The sequence below is a fragment of the Plecotus auritus genome (assembly GCF_963455305.1).
Source record: "Plecotus auritus genome assembly, chromosome: 4".
Taxonomy (NCBI): Eukaryota; Metazoa; Chordata; class Mammalia; order Chiroptera; family Vespertilionidae; genus Plecotus; species Plecotus auritus.
The window spans coordinates 26,332,060-26,354,206 of NC_137775.1; the positions used below are offsets into that span (position 1 = coordinate 26,332,060).

At 41.4% G+C, this 22,147-nt stretch overlaps 1 protein-coding gene across 4 annotated transcripts in view; it reads right to left on the bottom strand.

Moving 5' to 3' along the window:
* The window catches only part of IL20RA (interleukin 20 receptor subunit alpha), a 59,685-nt gene that overhangs the window by 35,559 nt on the left and 1,979 nt on the right, over positions 1–22,147 (bottom strand). For all 4 annotated transcript variants that reach the window (XM_080663779.1, XM_080663777.1, XM_080663778.1 and 1 more), the window contains exons 2-3: positions 4,719–4,854; positions 42–220 (exon numbers count right to left, since the gene is read on the bottom strand). In XM_080663779.1, the coding sequence (XP_080519905.1) occupies positions 42–220; positions 4,719–4,795 (256 nt within the window). In that variant the 5' untranslated portion in view covers positions 4,796–4,854. The remainder of the gene's footprint in view (positions 1–41; positions 221–4,718; positions 4,855–22,147) is intronic.

The window sequence follows — 22,147 nt, forward strand, 5'->3', positions numbered from 1 at the left end:
GTGATATTAATCCGTGTTTAACAGACGATTGTATTACCTACTTTCTAAGAAAGGATAGAATCTTCCGGTTTCTGCCCATTTGGAACAATCAGATCCCCGAGTGGCCTTAACTTTGGCATAATATTGATGTTCATAGTCAGAAGTTTCAGCAGAGAGATCACAGTGGGTCCTATTGATATTTCTGCATTCAGATTTGTTCAGCCATTTCTTTTGCCCATATCTGCAGAGAAGGAAACTGTGAATTAATAATGAGGTGCCCTCTATGCTGTACAATAGGAAAAAACAGTCATTATATAAAACTGAATGGAACTTCAGACCTTCTCTTCAGAACAACAGAAGGGCCTGTCATTGAGATAAAAAAGAATCTGCTTTTGCTGCTGGCAATTTTTTTCATTAGCTGTCAGGAACATGAGTCAGAGTTTCTGTAATAACCTTTCTTTTCTGTGAATTATAATGTGCACAGTATATTTTGAAAGCATGTATTTTATTATTATTCTTGGGCTACAGTAAAAATTTTACATATTGTGTGATCAATTCTTCTAAAATTATATCTATGTAAGTTTTGTAGTCCACCATGCATACTTAGGTCAGTTTGATGGGTTGTTTTAAGAAAAATTAGCCATCTTTTTACTTGGAAGAAAAATTACCTTGACATTCTCATAACATTAAAAAATCTACTTGCCATCAAGGGTTTGGGGAAAAGTCACCAGACTGATCTGGATTTTCAATTATAGCGATGATGATATTAAAACTAGGTTGTTCACTTTGATTTTTCCTTTCCTTTATTAAAAGCATAACACCCAAAGTAAATTGGGGGGGTATTTTTAGGTGGGAGAGACTAAGGTATATAAAGTGATAAGAGATGAGCCAGGAAAAGAGACAGTTTTGCAGGAGAGGCTACTGAAAAGATTAAAGCTGCGTGTTAGGGTTTTAGAAAGATAACTCTGGTGGTGGCATGGAGAATGCAAAGGGTTAGGAGTGGCAGCCTGGAGAGGAGTTGGGAGGATACTCGAGGTGGAAGATGTAGGTGGCCTAGACTAGGATGGTGGCCATGGAACCAATAGGACAAAGGAAGAAATATCAGGACACAGGACTTGGTGATGGAGGGCATGTGAGAGATGAAGTAAGGATGATGCCTCTTTCTGTCTGGGACAAAAGGTTGTAACAGTGGTAACCCATTTTACAGATGAGAAAACTGAAGCTCAGAAAGATAAGGAAACCAAATGCTCAAGTTCATATCACTAGTAAAAAGGCATACCTGGGATTTGAACCACTTTCCTGGGATGCAAAGCTTGAACTTTTAGTGCTTCCCTATATATTTGTGTATTAAATTCTTTTGGCAGATATAATTTAAACTTTAGTTCAAATTTAATCTTTTACTTGGGAACAAACTTCACTCAAAAGTATAATATGTAATCTGCTCAAGGTTACCCAGCAAGGTTAATAGCCTGGCTATGAACCCAGGACTGTCTGAATCTGGCTGAGCCTGGAGCCCTGTCAGTGACATATACCACCCTGTATTCCTGTCCACCTCCTAATTTTTTTTAAATATTCTTTTTCAAAAGTTGCACAATCCAACTTATCTGCTGTCAGAGAGCAGTGACGAATCTGACCGTTTTAAAAAATCCTTTTCTGAATCACGGAGACATACAAAGGATAGAGCAAGCTCTTTGCTCCACCTAATGGAAGAGGAGACAAGGGCGTGCTCCTGAAACATTTCCCTTTGCACAGTGATGTCTTCTCTCCCAAACTCAGCTCCTGGGAAACGCCTCGGAAATGAGAATGAGGGTCTAGCTCAATTAGGTCAGGAAGAGCAGTTGAACTCCTCCACTGCCTTTGGAGGTTAGAATTTTTTTTCAAAGACAAAAATGACTTTATTTTTTTTTTTGTAACTATGGTACATTTAAAAAAAACTCAACTAATCAGAAAAGCAGAATCAAGAGAGAAATAAATCAGCTGGAAACCTATTACCCTGGAATATTTGGTATACATCTGGGCATCTCATTATGCTTACATATAACCAGGATAGTTAGATAGCTGAATATATAGATAAAAACTAGATTATACCACATGCATAGTTTTAATAAAAGTAGTAAATTTAAATTGACTTACACTTTAATATAAAATAAGAAATTAAAGGAATTGCTATAGTTCAAATGTTTCTTTACCACAGAGATGTTAGTTCTTAAAATATCATTTAAATTAAGAAAATACTGAGAGCTTCGTCCTCAAAATGAAGTCGTTTCATTTTAGATCGTATTTAATGGTTTTTCTGCTATGAATATCAGTATACTTACAGTTTTCGCCCACCTTCTGATTTGTTCTATTATTGTTTAGGTTCAGATATATATAAGAAATTTCAAGAACCATATTTCCCATCACTATGTGGTCTTAGTTCTAAATTTACATCGTTGCAATGCATGCTACTAGTCTTTATGCCATCATCCTGCATTACTGATTTCTTTGTCTAGGTTCATCTTTTTTTCTATGTCAGTTGGTTTTTATCTTTAGTTAGTGGTTCCTCACCCCCCCAAGAAGGTCTCAGGGGAGTGATATCCCGAATTTTCACCTACTTGAAAAGACATCTGTTGAACTTGGTAAGAGTCTTGGGCCTCACCTATTTTCCCCTCAGAAGATGTAGCACTGTTTTCCGTTGAGTGCTGCCAGACAGAAATCACTTCATCCCCCCACCCAACTTGAGTCCTGCTTTTGCTAGGATGGCCAGAAATCATTTCATTTTCTTAAAGTCCAATAAGTTCACCAGGATATGTCTTGCTATTATTTTTATTACATTTTGCTGGATATAACATGCATTTATGATATGCAATGCCAGATTATTATCATTATTACTTGGTCAACTATTCCTAACAGCTATAATAGGTTTTTTTCTTTTTTCTTTTTTTTAAAAAAAATATATTTTATTGATTTTTTACAGAGAGGAAAGGAGAGGGATAGAGAGATAGAAACATCGATGAGAGAGAAACCAAGATACATGCCCTTGACCAGAATCGAACCTGGGACCCTTCAGTCCGCAGGCCGACGCTCTATCCACTGAGCCAAACCGGTCAGAGCATTTTTTTTCTTTTTTGATTCTTATTGATTTCAGAGAGATAGGCAGAGGGAGAGAGAGATAGAAACATCAATGATGAGAGAGGACCATTGATCGGCTGCCTCCTATATGCCCCACACTGTGGAATGAGCCTGCAACCCAGGAATATGCCCTGACCGGGAACTGAATCTTGATCTCCTGGTTCATAGGTTGACGCTTAACCACTGAGCCATGCCAGCCGGGCTATAAAAAGTTTTTAAAGTATATTTAATATTTTTATTTTACATCTTTCCCCTAAGCTCTGCCCACTTGCTTTAAAAAAAAAGTTCTTCCTGTGGTCTTAGAATCTCTTCTTTTGGAAGAGATTGCAACTTCTTCTTTAAGCTTTATCAGTAGAAACATGTTGCTTATGGCTCAAATTATGGACAATTATTTGTATGAATTTTTCTCCTACTTCCATGAGAAAACTTTTCAGAAATTTTTCACTTGTGTTCTTTTTTCCTCTTTCTCTCTTCCAATGATTATGGATAGGTGCTGTGCTGGCTTCTTTGGGACTATTGCTCTTTGAATGGGGCCAACTATTTATAGTTTTATTTATTTTTAAAATATATTTTTATTGATTTCAGAGAGGAAGGGAGAGGAAGAGAGAGAGAGATAGAAACATCGATGAGAGAGAATCATTGATTGGCTGCTTCCTGCACACCCCCTACTGGGGATCTAGCGCATAGTTGGAACTATTGCTCTTTGAATGGGGCCAACTATTTTTAGTTTTATTTATTTTTAAAATATATTTTTATTGATTTCAGAGAGGAAGGGCTGCCATCTCTCTCTCCTGTCCCGCTCACTCCCCTTTCTCTTGGGCTTATTCTGAGCTTCTACATTGGATATATCACTTGAACCTGATTTCACTTTTAGCCCCTCCTTCTCCGACATCCTGTGGCACCAACCTGGGGCTCCATGGGGTCATTTCCTCAATTTCTGGGGGTGGAAATCCTTAGATTCCACATCCTTAGGCTGTTGGTTAGGCCTCTGAGTACTGTGACATTTATTCTTGTGAAATTATTGTCTACTGTTGGAGTTTGAGGAGGTATAGGTTTACTTCTAGCTTGTGGGGTGGTTTTCTTTCAGATTTCACAGTATTTGGCTTGTACACCTCATAGTCTGTGGCTTGGGGGTTGTGACCATTTCCTTGGTTGTTTCGAAGTTGGACATTGTCTGTCTGATTTGCATTCTTTCTTGCTTGCAATGAGTTTTGAGGGAGAGGTGAAAAGTAAAAATGTCCACTCACTACTATCTTCAACAGGAACAGATAGTTGTACATAATTCTGTGCTCAGTTTCACTGAAAATGTGCATAATTCCAGTAAGTTTAGACATTTCAGAGATGATGGATTTCTTTATTTGCTGAGCCACAGAATAATCTTCGGACCAACTTCTTTTCTCCATTTAAATAACTTCCCCTTGCCTCAGCATTCAGTGCTCCTGTCTCCACGAGGAAACTGTTTTCTAATTTAACCTAACAAAGCATAGCGAGAAAAATTTAACATGAAACATCTAATTTTTTTCTTTTCAAATACTTATTTAATACAAAAGATGGTTTATCTTCACACAATTAATAGGAGTTTGAGTCTTGTGTTTATAAATCAGCCAAAAGGAAAAGAACCAACTTACATGAAATACTGCACCGTGTAAGTCACTTCTACTCCTTGAAAGCCCTCGGGTGGACCCCACTGGAGGACATTCTTCATGTTTATGGATAAGAAGGTGACATTTATAGGCTTAGGCAAACCACCAGGGACACAGGGAACTGAAAAAGGAGTAGAGAGAAATCAAGGTCTTAGTGAAGAAAGAGGAAAACATAATCCCTCTGATAGCTGGTGTCCGGTATGGCCTTCCAGTACTGGCACCTGTGTATTTCCTCCCAAACTGAACCTGAGCTGACACTGACTCACTTCAACCCACAGATTGTGGCAGAAGTGACACTGGGACTGGCAGCTTCCACTATTTTTTAAAAAAATAAAAATATTTTTATTGATTTCATAGAGGAAAGGAGAGGGAGAGAGAGATAGAAACATCAATGATGAGAGAGAATCATTGATTGGCTGCCTCCTGCACACCCCCTACTGGGGATCGAGCCTGCAACCCAGGCATGTTCCCTGACCCGGAATCAAACCCAGGACCCTTCAGTCCGCAGGCCGATGCTCTATTCACTGAGCCAAACCAGTTAGGGCAGCGCTTCCACTTTTGCCTTTTGGAAGCCCTGAGCTGCCACTTAAAAGTGGGGCTACCCTGCTGGGAACTCCATGTGGAGAGGCCATGTGACGAGGGAGAGGTTCAGTTGTCCTGGCTGAGCACAGCCTTTCAATCAAGGGGCCAGGAGAAACACTGTGCCCACAGACGGAAGCTGCATGAGAGACTTGGAATGAGACCAGCAAAACAACCATCCAGCGGTTGCCCCTGTTAACACTCAGAATTGTGAGAAATAATTGTTTTAAACCACTATTGGGGGGTAGTTGGGTATGCACCAGCAGATAACTAAATAATCCCATTATTAGATATAGAAATAAAATGTAGAATTGATGCTCCTGAAAGACCAGAGTTTTAGAACTGATTAGCTTTACTAACAAATATGTATAAAGCAAGAATTAGAAAAGAAACCAGAAAAAGAAGACAGTTTATTTAATCAAACACTGATAAGCTGACATAACTGTGATCTAAGAAAAACTGTATCTGGAGCATTAATTTGTAGAAATCCTCTGTACAGAAAGGATAAAGAATTGAGAAACTACCAAACACTTAGAAAAGGACAAAAGGAAAGTGAAGGATAATCTCTTATATAAGAAAACAAGGATGATCCTTGAGTTAAAATAAGTGAAGAAATTCAGTGGTAACATGTAACAATCAAAATATTAATTTAAACTATTGGAGAGATCATAAAGTATACTGAGTAATAATCAAATTTTATGAAAAACTTATCCCATCACAAATATGCATATTCTAGTCAATGAACTTGGAAAGAATCAAATTTAATACTGAAAATCAGAATTAGGAAATAAAATTTAGCTAAGTTACTACAGGCTAGTCCAGTCTTGGCTCAAGTCCCATAATTCCTATGTACATAAGTTGGAATTCATGTCAGAGAAAGGAATTAGCTTTATGCTTGTGTTAATCCTTCGCTAATACTAACTCTATACAATGTATTTTAATTTCACAAGCCAAATGAAAAGAAAGAAAAAAATTTTACTTTAAAATTAAACTTTTTATATGACCCTGATGCTAAACCTAAATAATCTCTTTAATGTGGCAGAGTAACCAAAATATAGACAGTTGAGTGTGTTTGTGTGTGCATGTGTTATATTTGTAATGACTTCTACTTTTAACCTTGATCATTTTTTAATGACTTAGTTTCATTTTTTAAGAAGAAAATTAAATACCCAAAGAGAAGCACTATCAATTGATCACTGTGTGGGTGTGTGTAGGAGAAGTAAAGAAGATCTCAAAATGACACAGCCTGCCCGATGTCCTTCTTTGATTTCCATTCTTCTAAGTCTTTGGAACCATACTACATCAACTGGTATTGGCTTTCTCTTGAGGTTATATCTAGTGAGTAATGGTCAATGATTTAATACTACTCTGTGCTATCACAAGGTTTGAAATTTTAATCATATTTTTGAGGATGAGACAGAGGACATGGGGAGGCAGCAGCATGGAGTATAGTATTTCCCAACCTTTCAAAAGTGAGAAACACTTTTAATATAAAAATCCTAAGGATCTTTCCAGTTCTAAAATGCTACATGCACCCTAGCCGGTTTGGCTCAGGGGATAGAGTATTGGCCTGCGGACCAGAGGGTCCTGGGTTCGATTCCAGTCAAGGGCATGTATCTCGGTTGCAGGCTCCTCCCTGGCCTGAGCCCTGGTCAGGGCATGTGCAGGAGGCAACCAATCGATGTGTTTCTCGCACATTGATATTTCTCTCTGTCTTTCCCATTCTATTCCGCTCTCTCTAAAAATCAATAGAAAAATATCCTTGGATGAAGATTGAAATATATATATAAATAAAATAAAATAAAATAAAATGCTACATATGGTTCTACATGTTTAGTTGACACTAACATGTGAGGAGTGGTTAGCATCTTGTAAGAATTAAAATGAAAATAGGCTATGCATTATAATATCACAGATGTAAGGTATTACCAACACATGGTTCCATAGAACTATCTGATAAGGAACTAGAGTAGTCTGATTTGTGGCAACTTGAGTTTGGAAATATAAAACATAAGTTAGGCATATTTTCTCACTGTTTAATCTACACAAATCTTTATCTCCTATAACATTGGTTTCTGTTCATCTTTTAAAATAAGTAAACAATCAGCAGAACTCTCAAGATGCCTAAAACATTCCCAAAACGTTTTAAGAAATAACTTACAATTTTAAAAAAAGGATTGCTCATTTTAATTTAATTCAGATTTCTTGGTCACTGTCATGAGGAAACAAAGCAAATTGCTTTTCTGAAATGAACTGTATTCTGGAATGTGCTGCCAATCATTAACATTCATTGATTCAACAGACATTTTGTTTAATGTTTTGTAATTATTTAAATAATCCTCTAGAAATGCTATGCCAATTATCAAAATGTTGGCAAACTGTGGTAATAATCCTAATATATAAAAACCCAGGGTCTGTAATGACCAACGGCTCAACCGAACGCCAGGCTGCGTGCGCATCAGGCTCCGGTGGGCAGGGACTGGCAAGCGGGCTGAACTGCTGACCTCTCGGGGAGAGAGGTGGGGCTGATCAGTGGCTACTACAGCTGCTGGCGAGGCCCTGAGAGAGAGAGAAGCGGGGTCTGATCTGTAGCCTCGAGGCTGCAGATCAGACCCGCTTCTCTCTCAGATCATCACCAGCAGCCGCAACTCTCTCTCTCCCAGAGATCAGCAGTTCAGCCCGCTCGCCAGCAGCCTGGGGTGGCTGTTGATCAGCCCCACCTCTCTGATCAGGCTCGGAGATGCTGATTGGCATAGAAACCGACCAATCAGAACCAAATCTGGGTGAAGTGTGAGGAGCCAATGGCTGCCTAGGAGGTGGAGCTTCTGACACTGACTGGCATAGAAACTGACCAATCAGAACCTAATCTGCATGAACTGTGAAGACAGAACCTAAGGTGGTGGCTGAGGAGGGGTTTTAAGGGCAACAGCTCTTTGGTGTAAGGTGTAAGAAAGTGGTTCAATTTTTTAATGACTGGTTTGGCAGTATAGTGCATATGGCTGGCTATCAGTCCAGATATAGGGATTATGTATTTTTGTCTGCCAAGAGCATCTCCTCCTGCTGAAAATGGCCCCCACCCCAATTAAACAATCCTATCCTATATAATCTACCTATACTAATAAAAGGGTAATATGCTAATTAGACCGGGTCAACTGGCCATTTTCTGGTTGTCCGACTTCCTTCTGGACAAAGCCATGGTGGTGGGGGCCGAGGTAGAGGCAGTTAGGGGTGAGATCAGATCGGCAGGGGAGGGAAGTTGGGGGCAAGATCAGGTCAGCAGGGGAGAGCAGTTGGGGACGAGATCAGGCCAGTAGGGGAAGGCAGTTGGGGGCGAGATCAGGCTGGCAGGGGAAGACAGTTAGGGGTGATCAGGCAGGCAGAGGCAGTTAGGGGTGATCAGGCCAGCAGGGGAGAGCAGTTAGGGGTGAGATCAGGCCAGCAGGGGAGGGCAATTTGGTGCGAGGTCAGGCTGGCAGGGGAAGGCAGGTGGGGGCGAGATCAGGCCAACAGGGGAGGGCAGTTAGGGCTGATCAGGCAGGCAGGCAGAGAGGTTAGGGGCGATCAGGCAGGCAGGCAGAGGGGTTTGGGGCAATCAGGCAGGCAGGCAGAGGCAGTTAGGGGCGATCAGGCAGGCAGGCAAGCGGTTAGGAGCCAGCAGTCCCAGATTGCAAGAGGTATGTCCCACTGCCGGTTTAGGCCCGATTCCACAGGAATCGGGCCTAAACCAGCAGTCGGACATCCCCCAAGGGGTCCCTGATTGGAAAGGGTGCAGGCTGGGCTGAGGGAACACCCCCCTCCCCCCGTTGCACGAATTTCGTGCACCTGGCCACTAGTAGGTTAAATAAAGGGAATTAATAAAGTGAAAATAATATTAAAACATTAAACAATATTTTCATCATGCCATTCTCTTTTTTGGAAAGAAATTGTGAAATGTGTATACATCTCCTCTGCCAAGTCCACATTGCGGGTAAATGATATGTATCACCATAATTTCGATAGCCAGCCTCCAAGATGGCTTTCAGTTATTCCCTCCAGTTGGCATTCCCAGCATGTATAGTCCCCTCCCACACTGTATCTGGGTTGGTCTGTATGACCAATAGCATATGACAGAAATGATGGTACATCATTTCCAAGAGTAGGTTATAAAAGACACTGAGGCTTCTATCTTGCTTTCCTCTCTTGGATTGATGCCTCTTTCCAAGAGGCGTGTTGGTGAGCTTAGAAGTGGGTCCTTCAGATGACTGTAGCCCCAACCTATCACTTGACTATACTCTCATGAGAGACCCTGAGCCAGAACCACCAGACCAAGCCATTACCAGACTCCTCCTCGGAAACTCTCTGAGATAATGCTTGTTATATTAAGCTGCTAAGTTTTGAGGTACCTTGTTACACAGCAATAGATAGCTAATAAAACAAAGATTCTAAAAACAAGAGACACTAAGATAGTTTAGTCACTAAAATAAAAAAAATTAAATTTAAAAAAAAAGGAAATTAAACTGGAAAAAAAAGATGGCCCCTCCATTCCCAATCGTGTTATAAATGACTCCTGTTTTAACAATCTTGAAAAGGTGTTTTTTTAAATAGGTCAACTTTTTATTTATAAAGAAAATAAAAAACCTAGTGAGAAGACTGGATACTTATTAGCCTTTCAGTAGCAAGTAAAGATCACAGCAACAATGTTTTGGATTAAAAAAAAAAGAGAGAGAGACAAATTCTTAGTTAAGGTCATTGTAAATACACTGAGAGCAGTAAATAGCTTTCATAGAAACATTTTCTAATAGATATTACTGTTTTATACACTATTTCTGGGGAAAGAATATCCCAGCTTTTTAGTCCTGCACATTCTTTATGTGAATTGACATTATCTTTCCGATTGCATAGGCAGAAAAACTATCAGTTTTGAATCATCCCCTAGTCCAGGCGTCCTCAAACTACGGCCCGCGGGCCACATGCGGCCCGCCAAGGGCATTTATCCAGCCCGCTGGGTGCCACTGCCTGACCTGCTTAGCAGCTGACTCATCCCGGGCCCGCAGTGCGCATAGGAATTTGTTCATAGTTTTTTTTTTTTAAACTATAGTCCAGCCCTCCAACGGCCTGAGGGACAGTGAACTGGCCCCCTGTTTAAAAAGTTTGAGGACCCCTGCTAGTCAATCAGTTGAAATATCATCCAGGGGCAGCCCCACCATGAAAAAGGGGGAGAGTGGCCAAGATGAAATGGAAGAAGTACAGATGGGCTAGATCCCCTTCTTTGTGAGCCCTGGGGAGGAAGCTAGATTATACCCGAAATTTATTGCTAAAATAGTACCAGCCCGTATTCATTAAATGGATGCACACCTGGAGGAAGAAGGGGTCTTTAGTCCAAAAGATAGTGTAGGAGGAGAGCACCAAAATTGTAAAGGCACACACAGCAGGGCAAGTTAGGATACTGCCGGTACTTTGGTGTGGCGAGTATTGAAATTTAGTGGGAGAGTATTGAAACCTTATCATCAGCAGAAGCCATGGGCCTATTTTTAGTTCAAATGGATTACTTCACTGCTGAAGGAAGAAAAGATTGGCTGGGGGCAAGACTAGAACTGCAGAGACCAGTAACAGCATAACTCCAGCTGCCCTAGTGAGGAGGGCTGAGCTTGCCCCAGATGCTGGCTGTGAATATGGGGATGGGTGGGCAGCTCGGAGCTCTATTACAAAGTAGAAACAACAGGACCTCCTAATGGAGCAGAGTTGCTATGCTGTGAAAGCCGAATTAACAGGTGAGGATTTATCAAGGTTTTACCTGTTTTGATGATGCAAAGCAGTGATAAAAAATAGAATCAGCACTTTTTCAAAGGGGCAAAAATAGAACATTTGAGAAAAAAAAAATTCGCAACCAGTATCTTCTTGTGGTTTTTAAATCTTTGCAGTGTTTAGGCACAGTGTTTGTTTCAAGTTTGGAAAACGTAGAGAAGGAACGAATAAACATTCCGATGGAGGTAAGTCATTTTTCCAACCTGCCTGTACTGATGAGATAATTTAATGAACAACGGAGTGAAAATATGTTACACCCACATTGATATCAGGAGTCAAGGGCCAATGTATGGCTAACAACAGCCTCCCCCCCGCCCCCCCCCACACACACACACACACAGGTTCAGGTCCAGAAAGTATAACTTTGATTCTCTCTGATAATCCATTGATTTCACATCCCAAATCATAAAGCTGTTGGATGGACACACATAGTTTTTTCTGAGAATGCGGTACCATTACAACTCTGGTTTGAAACACAAGATTCTTCATGGGCTTGTCTGACCACTCCTTTTGCAGTTCTGCCAAACGCACCATGTGCACAGCCACACCAAAGTACCGGCAATATCCTAACTTGCCCTGCTGTGTGTGCCTTTACAATTTTGGTGCTCTCCTCCACAGTCCCCACTAAAGAAAGTAGGCATTTCAGACAACAGTCATCTGGGTAACAGTCTGGTCTTTGAAAAGTTGAACTCAGAAGGCCACACAGAGGGTCAGGACCTCTGGGTTCCCTCTAAATTCTCTGACCAGAGTATGGGCTTCAGCAATAGAGGGATACTTGAGGGTGGCCCCTTGAATTGTGGGTACTTATGATGGCCTCTGTTATAACAAAGCTGTGAGGGGTCCACAAGGAGATGTCCACTTAATGAACTTCCAAATAATGATTGTTAGTTATAGCTTATAAGTCCCATTATTTAGCTAAGTGTCCCCTCTCAGTGTTTATTTTCCTTTTGTTATAGCTTGTTATTGAATACTAGAGGCCCAGTGCATGAATTCATGCACAGGTGGGGTCCTGCTGGCCTGGCCCCAATTGGTGGATAGGGGCTGGGCCTGTCAGGAGGAGGAGACGGCAGGAGGTTGGCCAGTGGGCCCCGCCCCTGATTGGGGTGGAGGGGCTGATTGGGGATGGGGCTGGCCATGGGGAGGGGCTTTGGGCCGGCTTGCCCCGCCCCAAATGGGGCTAGGGGAGGGGCAGTGGGAGGTTGGCCAGCCAGCCCCAACCCCGATTGGTGTGGGGGGGCCGATTGGGGGTGGAGCTGGCCAGGGGGAAGGACTGTGGGCTGATCAGGGTGGTGGGGGCACATCTGGGGTGGGGCCGATAGGGGGGAGGGGCTGCAGGAGGTTGGCTGGCCAGCCCCGCCCCCTAGTGGGGTGGGAGGTGGATCATGGGTGGGGCATCTGGGGGGAGGGGCTGCAGGAGGTTGGCCGGCAAACCACACCCCCTATTGGGGTTAGGGCTGATCAGGGGTGGGGCCAGCCATGGGGAGGGGCTGAGAGCCAATCAGGGAGGTGAGGGCCCATAGGGGGCGGGGCTGGCCAGGGGGAGGGGCTGCAGGCCTATCGTGGTGTGATGGGCTGATCAGGGGTGGTCTGACCAGGGGGAGGGGCCATAGGAGGTTGGCCGGCAGGCCCCACCCCTGACCAGGCCAGTTCGCTGGCGACAGTGGGCATTATAGCCACTGGTCATCGGTTGTTCCAGTTGTTCTGGATGCTGGCTTTTTATATATCTATGGATTGCAGATGGTGCTTGATAGCATGAAGGACTTTAAGAGAGACTATTTTTTCAAAATAAATGTATTGGAATTTACCCATCAAAGAGTACCCTTGGGAATGTTCATGATTACCCCCATGACACTGCTCAGCTCATGGCATTTGAGGCATGCTTCCCTTCAGCTGTAATTATCTTCAGAGGTAGCTAACAAACATGTAAAAAATTCCATTTCATTATTTTATAGTCACACCTCGTTTTTGCCCAACATAGCATTTCCCTGTTTAATTACCCAAGTTCATTGGAAGTGCCTCTGAATGCTTTTGAAATTAAACTTATATATCAAAGATGAAGATTTGCCACTTAATGGATTATTCTGGCCAAGGTATACAAGGTTCTACCTGTAACTCTGAAAAAAGGAGTTTAAGAAATTCATTGTTGTGAGATTTTTTTGCATAGCCTCCTAAAATACCTATTTTGAAGATGCCATCATTAATTTGTATATGTCAGACCTACTGTTTGTTACAAAACCAGTCCTACTACCTTAGTCATCTCTTATATGAATGTCTTCCCTTCCCTTGCCTTTTGAAAATTAGCTTTTTGAGGGCAGGGACTTGATTTTCTCCACATTTTGCTGTTTCCAAGTGTCTTAATTGGTAGTAATGCATATCATAGTAACTGTGGAAAAGAAAATTGGAATGTGGATTGGAGTATCTACGACTTGATAACTTGCTTCAGAAGGAAAAACATAAAAGAATGAACAGAGTCAAAGACCAGTTGGGGCTACTAAAGTAATGGAAGGAATAGCAGTTGAGAACTTCAAGTTCAATCAGTAGGTGTTTATTAATTATCAATATACATCATCCAATTTATTTTTCAAATCATTTTCACAACTTTTTATCCTCACAGAAGTAATGATAATTCTTCCATAACACCTTCATCACTTGAAATTTTCAAAGATAAAAGTCAACAAGATAAAAATGTGAGAAAAAATTAATAGAAAAAGTAAGACATTTATTAATTATTTCATAGAGACTTGGAAGAAATTATCTAGTGGTGACTTGAAAATAAGTAACAGTATTGCCTTCTGTTCATTGTTAATTGCGATTTTGAGGCAAATGAGGTTGGTTATGTGATCTCAGACTTCCAATGAACAAGATGAAGATGGAAGTATACAGTAGCCATCAAAAACAGTCAGAAAGGTGAAATAGTTTTTAATAGGCTAACTTTTCTCCATAGTGACAAGTAGATGCTTTGATGTTTTGAAGGAGACTGGGAGTAGAATCAGACCTCTTCAGGGTTGAATTATACCTTGATAAAGTTGTATTACTAAAGGTAATAAAATGAACAGGGCTTCCCCATAGGCCTTGCTGAAGATCAGCTCTTGAGGTACTTTCTTGCCACAAAGATGTAAAAAATATACAACAAAAACATTGGTCAAGATAAAAGCAGAGCAACAATGGACAGGCCACCCATGTAGAAGAGCCAAAGACTGACAACAATGGAACTTATCCAGGAACAACTAGGTAGGAGAAATGAATCAATTAAGATGTTCCCTTTGCTCAAGCTCATTAAAGCAAACAGAGCCTTCAAAGGACTGTATTGATTCAGGAAGTGGGAAATAGCACGTAGGACACCAACTTTACCTTAGCAAACCACAGCTGTAACATGTGTGCTTTTTGATAATTATTTGTGGTTTGACTCTGTATTGCAACGAGCCGCAGACCACAGTGATTCTTTGAGGCTGCCAGTGACCTTGAGGTCTACAGTTACAAAGGTCCTTACTCCTACCAACTTGGTACCACCCTCAGAAATATCATTCCTTTTACGGTATTTTGCTACTTGTCGCGTTTTGTTTGCCGATCTGTAGTTTCATAGGAAAAAAATGTAGGTGTGAAAAAGGAATATTAACTACCTAGCAATTTATGGATAGAATATGATTAAAGCAGAATTTAGCTTTATTTTCTTGCTAATATTTTAAGTGAAAAGATATAAATTTATACTGAATAATAAAAATTTTGCATAATGTGGCTAGATGGCAGCCTATCTATGACTATTAATTGAATTTGTGTTTTCCTAAAAGCCTTTGAAGTATTTATTCACAGTAAGACATTTATTTGAATATATAATTTCTTTTCAATGCACAGTTTCTCCTCAAGTAGAGTGAATGTGATGTGATGTGACATATATTGGTACCCCCCACCCCCACCCCCACACACACACTAGCACTTTTTATAAGTCTCAGTTTAAGGGACCCTTTTCATAGGAAGCCCTGCCTAACTCTTAAATGAGATCAGTTGCCTTGTTCTGTGCTTCTAAATAAACTTGGTTTCCTCAATTCTGGTATTTAGACTTCAGTGTATTAACCTGTCTGAGACTAAAGGCTCCATGAAGAAAGAGACCTTGTTTTCTTTTTCACCTGAATGCCCAGAACAGTTCCTGAATGTATAAATGAGTGATATTGTATAAATGAATAAATGGCATTGTATGAATGAATGAATGAATAAAAAGTGCTCAAAATAAGATTATTTTAAAATCATATTGTATCAAGTTATATTTTAACTTTTGAAAACTCAGAATTGATGCATGGGGTATGAAGGTAATTCTTTTCTATTAAATCTGATCATTCATCTCAAACACCTCATTTCCCTATATATGCTCCTGAACTGCATGTGCTATTCTATTTTGTGCTTAAAAGTTATGAGCCAATTTTTAAAATAACAAGATAGAGCATTTAGTAGATAGCTTAGTGGACCTTTTAACCGATATATTTTAATCTAAAACAGAAAAATTGGAATTATATGGATAGTTAGCCAAAGTATGAATAGAGTCCTTGTTGGAGCAAGAGTGATAATTTTGCAGTCAAGGTACCCCTCAGAGAAGTGGAGGCAGGAGGAACCAAACGAAAAGAGCTTTTAATAGCTAAAGCTGGAACAATTTGAGCATCAGATATAATTGTACGGGATTATAACTCAAAGAATAAAGTAAATGTTTATGAGTCCTTATTGACACATTTAAACAATCAAATAAATAAATAAGTGGGGGAGAAGTTAACAGCTTTTCCTTGCAATAGAATTCCAATTAATATGGAGAAGGAAAGAGGGAAATAAAAAAATCACCATTAGAGACTTGAGAGAAACCAAGATGGCGGCATAGGTAAACACCTAAACTGCTGCCTCGCACAACAATTTCAAAACTACAACTAAAAGACAGAACGGACACCATCCAGAACCGCAGGAAAGCTGACTGAGTGAAAATTCTACAACTAGAAGGAAGGAGAAAAGCTCACAGAGAATTGGAGGTACGGCAAAGGGTCTTTGTGCGCGCAGAGAGGAAGGGCGGCGGAGTGCCTGGCTGGCTTTCTCTGGCGGAAGGGGGAAGGGAGCCCCCGACCGCATTGAACCCCAGTTCTGACTGCACTGAACACCTATTCCGGGCGAGCCCCTGGGGACCCACGCTCTTGTGGGGGGAGTCTGGACTCTCGGGCGGAGACTCGGGAGCCGGGGAAGGCGGAAGACTGAAAGTCCGCTTGCGCCAGTGCGCACAAAGGCTGCGGGAGGCTGCCACAGGCTTTCCCTAGCGGAAGGGAGTGAGAGGCTCCTGACGGCACAAAACCCCAGTTCTGACTGAAGTGAGCCCCAGTTCTGACTGCAGTGAACCCCAGTTCCAGGCGAGCCCCCGGGGACCCACGCTCTTGTGGGGGGAGTCTGGACTCTCGGGCGGAGACTCGGGAGCCGGGGAAGGCGGAAGACTGAAAGTCCGCTCGCGCCAGTGTGCACAAAGGCTGCGGAGGCTGCCACAGGCTTTCCCTAGCAGAAGGGAGTCAGAGGCTCCTGACGGCACTGAACACCAGTTCTGACTGAAGTGAGCCCCAGTTCTGACTGCAGTGAACCCCAGTTCCAGGCGAGCCCCCGGAGACCCACGCTCTTGTGGGGGGAGTCTGGACTCTCGGGCGGAGAATCGGGAGCCGGGAAGGCAGAGGACTGAAGGCACACACGTGCTAGCAAGGGCAAGGCTGACGGGAAGCCAAGACTGAGACTCCACCCCATCCAAGCTGAGCACAGAGGCTATTGCAATTTGGCAAGTCTAATCCTATAAGGCTGTCTCCAGCACCGGACTTCTCCCAGCATAGACACAGCTGATCCTTACAGCCAACTGGCCTGGAGGTCAATTCTTTCCAGTGATACCAACAACAATAAAGACTTAATTACAACAAGGCTGTACACACAGTCCACAAAGGGGTGCACCAAGAGTGTCCACCTCAGGTTAACTGGGGAGGCAGACCCACTGGGCCAAATTGGAAACCTAGCACACAAATCTACCAACTCAGGGAAGCAGTGAAAATGCGGCGTCTAAGAATCAGATCACAAACGAAAGAAATGGAGGAAAACAAACGACTGGATATAGAATTCAAAACCACGGTTATAAGGCTTTTTAAGAATATCCTAGAAAAGGCCGATAAATATAACGAGACCCTCGAAGATATGAAAAAGGACCAACTAGAAATTAAACATACACTGACTGAAATAAAAAATATTATACAGAGACCCAAAAACAGACAAGAGGAACACAAAAATCAAGTCAAAGAATTGAAATACAAAGAAGCAAAAAACACTCAACCGAAAAAGCAAAAAGCAAAAAAAAAAATCCAAAAAGTTGAAGATAATGTAAGAAGACTCTGGGACAACTTCAAGCGTACCAACATCAGAATTATGGGGGTGCCAGAAGAAGAGAGAGAGCAAAATACTGAAAACCTATTTGAAGAAATAATGACCGAAAACTTCCCCCACCTGGTGAAAGAAATAGACTTACAAGTCCAGGAAGCCCACAGAACCCCAAACAAAAGGAATCCAAAGAGGACTACACCAAGACACATCATAATTAAAATGCCAAGAGCAAAAGACAAAGAGAGAATATTAAAAGCAGCAAGAGAAAAACAGTTAGTTACCTACAGGGGAGCACCCATACGACTGTCAGCTGACTTTTCAACAGAAACTATGCAGGCCAGACGGGAGTGGCAAGAAATTTTCAATGTGATGAATAGCAAGAACCTACAACCAAGATTACTCTACCCAGCAAAGCTATCATTCAGAATTGAAGGGCAGATAAAGAGTTTCACAGACAAGAAAAAGCTAAAGGAGTTCATCACCACCAAACCAGTATTATATGAAATGCTGAAAGGTATTCTTAAAGAAGAGGAAGAAGAAAAAAGGAAAGATAAAAATTATGAACAACAAATACATATCTATCAACAAGTGAACCTAAAAATCAAGTGAATTAAAAACCTGAGGAACAGAATAATCTGGTGAATACAATAGAATCAGGGGCATAGAAAGGGAGTGGACTGATAATTCTCAGGGGGAAAGGGGTATGGGGGGGTTCATAAAGAGACTGGACAAAAATCATACACCTATGGATGAGGACAGTGGGGGGTAGGTAAGGGCAGAAGGTGGGGTGGGAAATGGCTGGAGGGGAACTATGGGGGAAAAAAGGAGAAATAATTGTAATAATCTGAATAAAGATTTATTTAAAAAAAAAATCACCATTAGTCATAATAGTTATTGCAGTCAACATTCACTGGTGGATACTAAAATTAGTGGGTATACGTTTGAGGAGAAACAAGATATTGGCATGATCTCAAAGTATTTTCTCACAAGGTATTTATTAATCACAAAGTGGGAAATATGAACTCTACAGTGAGAAACCCTCCAGGACACCACCTTAATTAACCAAGTGATCAAGGTTAATATCACCAGTAAAAAACACATATTGATATCATAAATGCTTTGCTATGCTGCACTGAGAAAGACAACATAATATGGATGGTATTCTTGTTTAAAAGGAATAACCTCACTCTAATCATGAAGAAATGTCAAACCCAAATTGAGGGACATTCTAGGGAAAAGGGGACTAGAATTCTTCAAAAATGTCAAGGACCTGAAAGCAAAGAAAGGCCGAGGAACAGTCCCAGATGGGAGGAGACGAAGGAGGCATGACAATGAATGTACTGGTAACGCGGGATCCTGGAGTGGGTCCTGGAACAGAAAACGGGCATTGGTTGGAAAACTGGTTAAATTCAAGAAAGGGCCACAGTTTAGTAAATATATTCTACCACTGTTAATTTGCTGGTTCTGAACATTGTACAATGGTTACAAAAGATGTGGAAATTGGAGGAAACTAGGTGAGTGATTTAGGGAACTTTATCCTATTTCTGCAACTTTTCTGTAAGACTCAAATTAGTTCAAATACAGTGTTTAAAAAATAAAAAAAAAAAAAGTTTAATTAGTTCCACTGGAATCATATGTGTATGTTAAATATGTCCTAGAATAATGTCTCAGTAAAATAAAATACCCAATGCTGCTGTTTTTATATCAAAGAGGAGACACATCAACAAATACCCTCATTGTGTTTATTATAGTACTAGAGGCCCGGTGCACGAAATTGTGCACTGGTGGGGTCCAGCCAGCCCGCCTGATGGGGCCTATTGGGGGTGGGCTGGCTGGGGCAAGGAGCTGCGTGTGGTTTGTCTGCTGGCCCCACCCCCCGATCGGGGTGGGGTGCTGCTCGGGGACAGGGCTGGCCAGAAGGAGGGGCCGTGAGTGTTCCAGCCACCCTGCTGTTTGGTCAATTTGCATATTTCCCTTTTATTATATAGGATACTAGAGGCCCGGTGCACGGATTCATGCACATTGAAAGGAAATTAATTAGAAGGTGGCCAGGTGGGGCAGGGCTGGGCGAGACGGGCCGGACATGCCCTGGAGCCAACCTTCTGCGGTCCCTCCCCAGTTGGCCTCACCTGGGGTGGTGCTGGGGCTTGAAGGGTGTCTGCAGAGTGAGCGGGGTCCCTCTGGCAGGTGGGGTCCCTCGGCCTGGCCTGTGGGGATCAGGCTGAAACCAGCAGTCCAACATCCCCCGTGGGGTTCTGGAGTGCAAGAGGGCACTCTGCAAAGTTGCTGTTGCTTGGCAGCTCCTGTGTTGAGCAGCTGCCCCCTGGTGGTCAGTGTGTGTTCATAGCTACTGGCTGGTTGTCCAGTTGCTTAGGCTTTTATATATATAGATTAGAGGCCTGTTGCAGGAAGATTCCTGCAATAGGGCTTCCTAAAGCGGTCTCCGCCGCCCCGCCTGCTTCCCTCCCTTCTCCCCACCCCGCCTGCTTCTCTCCCTTCTCCCCCACCCCACTTGCTTGCTTCTTTGCAGCTTCGATCCCTTCTGCAGCGCTTGGCTTCCTTCTACGCTGTCTTCAGTCTTCACTCTCTGCCTGGATATGCAAATTAACCACCATCTTGGTTGTGTTAATTCACTCCTGATTGGCTGGTTGTTGTTGCTTGTGGGCATAGTGGAGGTATGGCCAATTTGCATGTTTCTCTTTTATTAGATAGGATTAGTTCAAATAAGCATAACTGTAGTAGTAGTATTTAGACTGCATTCTAAAGCTCCAAAATTAAAGGTAAGTTCAGTTGTTCATAGACATAATAAACTCTATATTTTTTTCCCTCTTTGGGGATTTCAGAAAGATTTGGGGATTTTGTTCAAAGTCAACTGTATTTATATACCCAACATAGGAGCACCTAAATATATAAAGCAAATATTAAGAGACATAAAGGGAGAAATTAACAGCAATACAATATTCGTAGGGGACTTTAATACTCCACTCACATCAATGGATTTATCATCCAGACAGAAAAATCAATAAAGGAACATGAGCCTTAAACAATACATTAGAACACAGGCATTTACATAATAGCTGTGTACAGAACATTCCATCCAAAAGCAGCAGAATGCACATTCTTCTCAAGTGCACATGGGACCTTTTCCAGGACAGATCATATAGATCAGGCCATAAAACAAGTCTCAATAAATTTAGGAAGATTGAAATAATCTCAAGCATCTTTCTTGAGACTTTTATTCAACATATCATTGGAAAGCCTAGCCACAACAATTGGACAGAAAAAGAAATAACAGGCTTCCAAATTGGACAGGAAGAAGTAAAATTTATTATTTGTGGATGACATGATTTTACATATAGAAAACCCTAAAGGATCCATCAAAAAAGAAAAAAAAAAAAAAAACACTCACAAAAAAACTGTTAGAACCAAAAAAACAATTAAAGTTTCAGGGTACAAAATTAATATTAAAAATTTAGCACTAACAATGAGCTAGCAGAAAGAGAAACTAGGGAAACAATCCATTCTCAATTGGATCAAACCTAGGAATAAATTTAACCAAGGAAGTAAAAGAGCTGTACACTGAAAATTATAAGAAATCAAAGAAAGAAATTAAAGAAGACATAAATAAATGAAAAGCTATGCCATGCTAATGGACTGGAAGAATTAATATTGTTTAAATGTCCATGTTACTCAAAGCAATCTACAGATTCAATGCAATCCCTATCAAAATCATAAGGGCATTTTTCAGAGAAATAGAATAAACAAATCTAAAATTTGTATGAAACCACAAAAGATCCCAAATAGCCAAAGAAATCTTGAAAAAGATGAACAAGGCTGAAGGTATCATGCTTCCTGATTTTAAACTATATTACAAAGCTATAATAATCAAAACAGTATGACATTGGCATAAAAACAGACTTATAGATCAAGTAGAGGCCTGGTGCACAAAATTCGTGCACTTGTGGGGGGGTCCCTCAGCCCAGCCTGCATCCTCTCACAGTCCGGGAGCCCCCTGATTGATTGCCCCGCTGGCCGGTGGCCTGGACCTCCCTCTGCAGGGTGATCATGGGGTGATGGTGGGGCCCCCAACCAATCGCATCGCACCTGCCTTGGCTGGCCTGGTGCCAGTGGGTGTCATAGCATGGTCGTCCGGACAGTAGTTCCACTGTTCAGCCGTTCAGTTGATTTGCATATTATGCTTTTATTATTATAGATGGAACAGAATGAAGAACCCAGAAATAAACCCACACAGATATGGTCAATTATTTTATGACAAAGGAGCCAAGAATATACAATGGGGAAAGGATAGTTTTTTTTAACAAATGATGTTGAGAAAACTAGATAGCCACATGGAAAAGAATGAAACTGGATCACTATCTTAAGCCATACATAAAAATTAACTCAAATGGATTAAAGACTTGAATGTAACTCCTAGAAAAAAAACACAAGGTGACTCTTTGACATCAATCTTGTTGATTTTTTTTTGGACCTTACACTAAAGGCAAGGGAAACAAAAGCAAAAATAAACAAGTGGGACTACATCAAACTAAAAAAACTGTGCACAACAAAGGAAATCATTAGCAAAGTGAGAAGGCAACCTGAATGGGAGAAAATATTTGCAAATCAAATACCCGATAAGGGATTAATATAAAAAATATACAATAAACAACTCATGCAAT